Source organism: Myotis davidii, unplaced genomic scaffold (genome assembly GCF_000327345.1).
Source record: "Myotis davidii unplaced genomic scaffold, ASM32734v1 scaffold223, whole genome shotgun sequence".
NCBI lineage: Eukaryota > Metazoa > Chordata > Mammalia > Chiroptera > Vespertilionidae > Myotis > Myotis davidii.
Window position 1 is genome coordinate 2,694,506 of NW_006294609.1, and position 5,475 is coordinate 2,699,980.

At 49.4% G+C, this 5,475-nt stretch overlaps 2 protein-coding genes across 2 annotated transcripts in view; one reads left to right on the forward strand and one right to left on the reverse strand.

Annotated features, from left to right (window-relative positions):
* Positions 1-2,864, forward strand: part of DIABLO (diablo, IAP-binding mitochondrial protein) — a 12,026-nt gene extending 9,162 nt beyond the window's left edge. Inside the window, exon 7 of the mRNA XM_015567261.1 lies at positions 2,038-2,864. Coding sequence (XP_015422747.1) covers positions 2,038-2,231 — 194 coding nt within the window. The 3' untranslated portion in view covers positions 2,232-2,864. The remainder of the gene's footprint in view (positions 1-2,037) is intronic.
* A 57-nt stretch (positions 2,865-2,921) lies between these two features.
* B3GNT4 (UDP-GlcNAc:betaGal beta-1,3-N-acetylglucosaminyltransferase 4) lies at positions 2,922-5,469 on the reverse strand. Its single transcript, XM_015567336.1, is given in 4 exon segments — positions 2,922-4,236; positions 4,922-5,098; positions 5,101-5,134; positions 5,137-5,469. Coding segments are annotated over 4 exon segments (1,326 nt in total). The 5' UTR covers positions 5,182-5,469; the 3' UTR covers positions 2,922-3,166.
* Between the last annotated feature and the right edge of the window lie 6 nt (positions 5,470-5,475).

Here is a 5,475-nt window from a genome sequence, read left to right on the forward strand (position 1 = left end):
TAAATTTACTGTTATTAAATGATGCTTTAGATTATGTTAGAAATAATTTCGGCTACAACTGTTTACATAGGCACCTAAAACAAAATGGCATAGGAAAGTTGAAAGTTAGAAAAAGTGAACCACAAACAAAAAGAGTGTTACCCAAAAACGCTGGCAGAGCCACGTCAGAATCAGAAAAAGGATTCACGACAAAGCATTAAAAGGGACAGAACAATTCATGGAGAAGATACCGTCATGAGGTACCTAGTATTGAACTTTACACGCATCTCAGACTCGCTGGTCAAGACCAAAACAGTTAAAGCTAAAAGGGTTGGAACAGAATGATTTTTCAAAGCTTAACCAAATATATATATACTAAAAACATTTTGTTTACTCTCCACACACATTCTTTTTAAACAAATAGAACATGTACAAAAACTGATTTTGTGCCAGGTGACAAAGACTCAGCAAATTCCTTCACTGTCCTTCCCCACCAAAATTCAAAATGTAAAGTTAAAATTTTTAGAACTGTGATGATAAATGTAGTATCTAGCAGACCTAAGGAGTTGTAAACTAATTGGCTTTCAAGAGAAATTGACATGCAAGTGTCATAAATACAAAGAACAGCAGCATGAAGGACAGGTAATGTTCACTGTATGAGAAGTACTAAGTTACTTTTAACTTAGAAAAAAAGCAAAATAAATCCACACAGTGTAAGAATAAAGGAAATAAAATGTATAAGAAACCTAAAAAGAAATAGTCCAAAAGGTAAAATTTGGTTCCTTGAAAAGAATTTAAAAATAAGATTTGGCACATGTGGCTTTTTAGTGAGCAAAAGCAACATCAGAAAGAGCTATTATTGTTTTGAAGGTTTTTTACATTGTATGAGAATTCCAAATTGACCCAAGAAGTAAAGAATCCCCAAAAAAAGACCAATCACCATAAAAGTTGAAATAGTATTCAAAGATTCTGTGCCCCAAAAGTAGACACTAGCCCAAGCTGTTTTGTGGAGAGTTTTATCTCCTCTTCTAGAAACATAATTCCTGTTACAGAAAGCGTACCAGTCATAGAAGATGATGAAAAACCTCCTATTGTAATGTGTAAAGCCAGCACAGGCCTGATCTAAGATGACTAGACCAGCACCAAGACAAAAATATAGTTCAGTGTCACAAATACAGATGTAAATCAAACAGCCATTCACTCTCACAATACAGTGATAATCCAGCACTGGAAAAAACCGCCAACATAATTCACTACTTGGTCATGTAAAGTAAAGGTTTTTAAAAATCCACCCGTGTAATCCTCTCAATGTATGCCCCAAAAGCCTTCAGTAAAATGTGGTACCCATTTATGATGTATACGTAAGTACAATTATGAATAGAGAGAATTTTCTTAAATGATAAAGGTTGATCCTACTTAACAGTGAAATATGAAAAGCATTTCCATCAAGGTCAGAAATGAGAGGTGGATGCCTATTAACCACTACCTTTCAGCATTGTACCGGAGGTTTTCATTAATGCAGTAAGATAGAAAACCACCCAAATCAATAGATAATGGGTAAATGTGCCTATCTTGTGATGAACTACACTAGCAACAGGTAAAAGAAATTACAGAGCTCAAAAAACATTTCTAAACAAAATTGCAAAAGACATTCAATAAATACTTTTTGTGCTATTATGTAAACTTACAGTAATATTTCTCTAAGCATTCTATATGTATATGGCCAATTTTATTGGTGGTCTCTTAATTTATCAAAAAGAAATTAGTATTTGCGTATTTAAATTAAGCATCTATTTTAAGAGCTAGGTAGCTATAAAGATTGTGGGAATTACATGTAATAATTATAATGATAGCTGCTCATAGCTGGAGAAATATGCTAGGACTTTGACAATAAAAAGTAAAATGCACACCTGATGTGGAATTCGAGTTCTCTGCTCTGCAGACAGAAGGCTGGCAGGGAGGACAGGCTCAGGTGACAAGCATGGAGCCCCGGCTTTCCTGCGTCCACTCGCACCTGCCCTGCTGGCTGCTCAGCTTAACTGTCCCATCTCTTGGCAGGAGCAGATCAGGCCTCTATAACGGCCAGGAATCACATTCAGCTGGTGAAGTCGCAGGTGCAGGAAGTGCGCCAGCTCTCCCAGAAAGCAGAAACCAAGTTGGCAGAAGCACAGACAGAAGAACTCCGTCAGAAAACACAGGAGGCGGATGACAGGGCTGAGCCGGAACAGGAGGCCTACCTGCGTGAGGATTGAGGGCCTGAGCCGCTGCCCACGTCTGCCCGCTCAGCCTGGGGTCGGCACGGCTTTCTCTGCACGGAGAGGAGGCGCAGGTCCTGCCCTGGCCCATCAGGCCAGAGGCATTTTGTGAGCTGTGAGTGCCTGACCCCTGAACCCTGGTCTCAGGCTTGTACTGGACCTGGTTCTTAGTCCGGGGCACTGCACCCCACTCAGCACAGCTGCCCTCTCACCCACCCACCGATTGTTTTACTTCCTGCCCAGAGCATCTCACCAACCTGGCCAGAGTCCTTTTCTGTCATGCCCACAGTTCAGTAGCTGTTTTAACCTCATTTTCAAACTTATTCAAATAGGAGTTAGTATTTGCTCCCTCCATAGGGATGTGAGTTTTGGGGGCGAGGGGAGCCTGTTCTCTTTGTAAGATTTCTTTTTAAGTGTTTCTAATGCCTTCTCTGACCTGGCCCCCTGGCCCTGCAAGGACAGCCCAGGCCAAGCAGCCAAAAGTCTATTCATTATTCTTAAGGGACTGAATGCAGCGTGTTTACCTGGTACTTTCAACAGGACTTACTCCAACACCTGCTTCCTGTGTCCTCCTTTCCTTCGAGTTTCTCTATTGTATCTGAAGGAGAATAATTTTTTTTGCATTTAAAAGTGAAAGTGTGTGTTTTCTGGGGTCCTCTGCAGCCTCTCACTTTCACCCTCCTCCCCGACTGGCAGAATGCCAAAGAGCTCCAGGACCCCCCGACCCTTCATCCCCCTCCCCCATTTGCTGTGGGAACCATTCAACATGTGTTGGTCCAGGTTAGCCAGGTTTCAGTGTTTTTAATCAAAGTTAGAAACGTTTGGGAGGGGGTTACAAAAACTAAGCATTTCCTGTAGACCATCATGGGTCAAGTTTCAAGTTTCTCAATTTCTATGATAGGAAAATACACTCAATCCACTCAGCCCACCCCTCAGAGCTGGGACAAGGGGCCAGCAGCGCACTTAAGCCCCTCATCTGTCACCAGTGCCCACATGGTCCACATCTCCAGGGGGCTGAGCCGGTGCACCAGGAGGAGCCCTCTGAACAGGCAGGGGTCCAGGGGGTCCAGGGGCTGCCGTATTCCAAATGTCTTGAAGCCAGCATGGTGCATGGGGCTCACCCCCAGCTTCCTCAGGCACATACCCACAAAGACGTCATCGATGGGGAAGAGTTCGGCCTCTTCCACGGCTGCTCGGAGGTGCTGCACAGTGGCTCTGGACATGACATACCCTCCACCCCCAGCATAGGGCGGGTAATGGCGGGCCCTGTACATGGAGGGTGGGATGAAGTACTTGACCTTGGTGTTCCTGTTGGGCAGAGCCTGGCGGATGACGTCTCCCACCAAGAGGTCCTGGGCTGGGTCCCAGCCATCCAGGAACTCCAGGACATTGGGCACATGGACAAAGACATCGTCATCTCCCTTTAGCATGAAGTGGGCCTGGGGACAGGCAGCCGCTACCCAGCGCTGCAGGTGCAGCTCCTTGAGAGTCAGGTTGAAGAAGTCCTCAGTGAAGTCCCACTGGAGGATATCGTCAAACTCCCGACTCTCATAGGCCAGCAGCTGGGCAGGGGGTGCGGGTCCTGCCACCCCTAGGAGGAACACCAGCTTCAGCTGCCGGCCCCTAGCCCAGTCTCCCACCCGGCCCCACGTGCTGCGGATGGCCGCACGCCGCTCCACATGGCCAGGCTGCGACTTGATGGCCAGGAGCAGAAAGACGTCCTCAGCACAGCCTGAAGGTTCTAGCAAAATGGAGAAATTGCGGCAGTGGCGATAGGTCAAGAAGAGACGGTGCCGGCTGGGCAGGGACAGGGAGGCGTTCGCCACAGTGTGGTTGGGTGGACAGTGGCTGCGGCGGGGCCCTGGGGGAGCCCAGAAGGGCTGGCGGGCGGTGGGGACCCCTGCTGGCTTGGCCTCCTTCTTCAGGAAGAGCAGGCAGCTGAGCAGCAGCACGGCAAGGCTGTACAGGACCAGCCAGCCCAGCCTGCGGAACATGGCAGGGCCTGCAAGGAAAGAGCCTGTGAGCGGGCCCAGCCCGTCCCAGGACCAGCCTCAGCCCCCACCTTCGCCTCCCTGGTCCCGAGAGCAAGTTACCCACACCCTGCGGGCCTCTGCGAGTGCTTTTATTTATTTTTTTAAGCGTGTCTTCTGGCTCTTTCCAGGGTCCCTCTCCCAGAGGACAGACTGAGCTCACCTGCTATGCCAGCCCTTGCCTGCCTTCTGTCAGCAGAGGGCTCTTAGGCCAACTTTCCCCAAAATGACTTTCAGCCACTTTAGAACGGGCGCCATGAGCATTTTCAGCATTTCCCAGGAAACTCAAGTACCTTGCATGCTTTAGTGGAACTGGCACAGAGCTAGTTTAGCTTCGGGTTAAATTCATTCTAAGGACTGAACATGACAATCTGGGCTCTTACGTCTAAATCAAAACATTTCCAAGGTCTGGAGTCTGCTCTGTAGGTGGCAGGCCCTGTGCTGGGGGTCTCAGCCCCAGCAGAGCAGCCGATGGAGCCACCACTGAGCACCCCCTTCCATCTGCTGAGGTGGCCTGGGTTCTTGGGTTAGTCCAATGGGGTTTTAGGGACAAAACCCACGCCCAGGAGAACATGGGAGCACGTGGGAAGCTGGAGACGGGTGCCAGGGGTGGCTCAGGTGCCCAGCAATGCAAAAAGGAGGCCAAGGAACGCTAACCAACAGGCACGTGCCCAGGTCCAGAGTAGCAGAGCCAGGCCTCAAAGCCTCCTCTTCGCCACTCTTGCCACGCTGTCCTGGTCCGACAGGCCTCCCCGTCTACCCACGTTGGCCTCAGCCTATTGTCCCTGCCGCTGCACCCCCACAGAAGCTGCCATCTCTTCCAGCTGCCAGGGTGCGATGGCAGGCAAGACAGGCAGGGTCCGAGCCCTCACAGAGACCCTGAAAACCAGAATGAACTTCAGACAGCGCCGGGACATGACAGCAGGGTCAGGAGGCCAGGGCCGGGAAGGCTGTTGAATGCCGCAGTTTAGAAAGCCACCTTGATAAAGGACACGGGCAAGAACTGGGTGGATAAGGGACCAAACCACAGAGACATCTGGAGAGCGGGCACCAGGCAGAGTTACCTGCGGAGCCCCTGAAGCCGGAGAGCGGTGGCTGGATATGGAGCAGGAGGAGGGGGCAGAGGTGAGGGAGGGGGCTGAGGAGCCCCAGAGTAAGGGCTGCGGAGGGCTCGGGCGTTACTGTGGGCGCCTGGAGAGCCACTGGAGGGT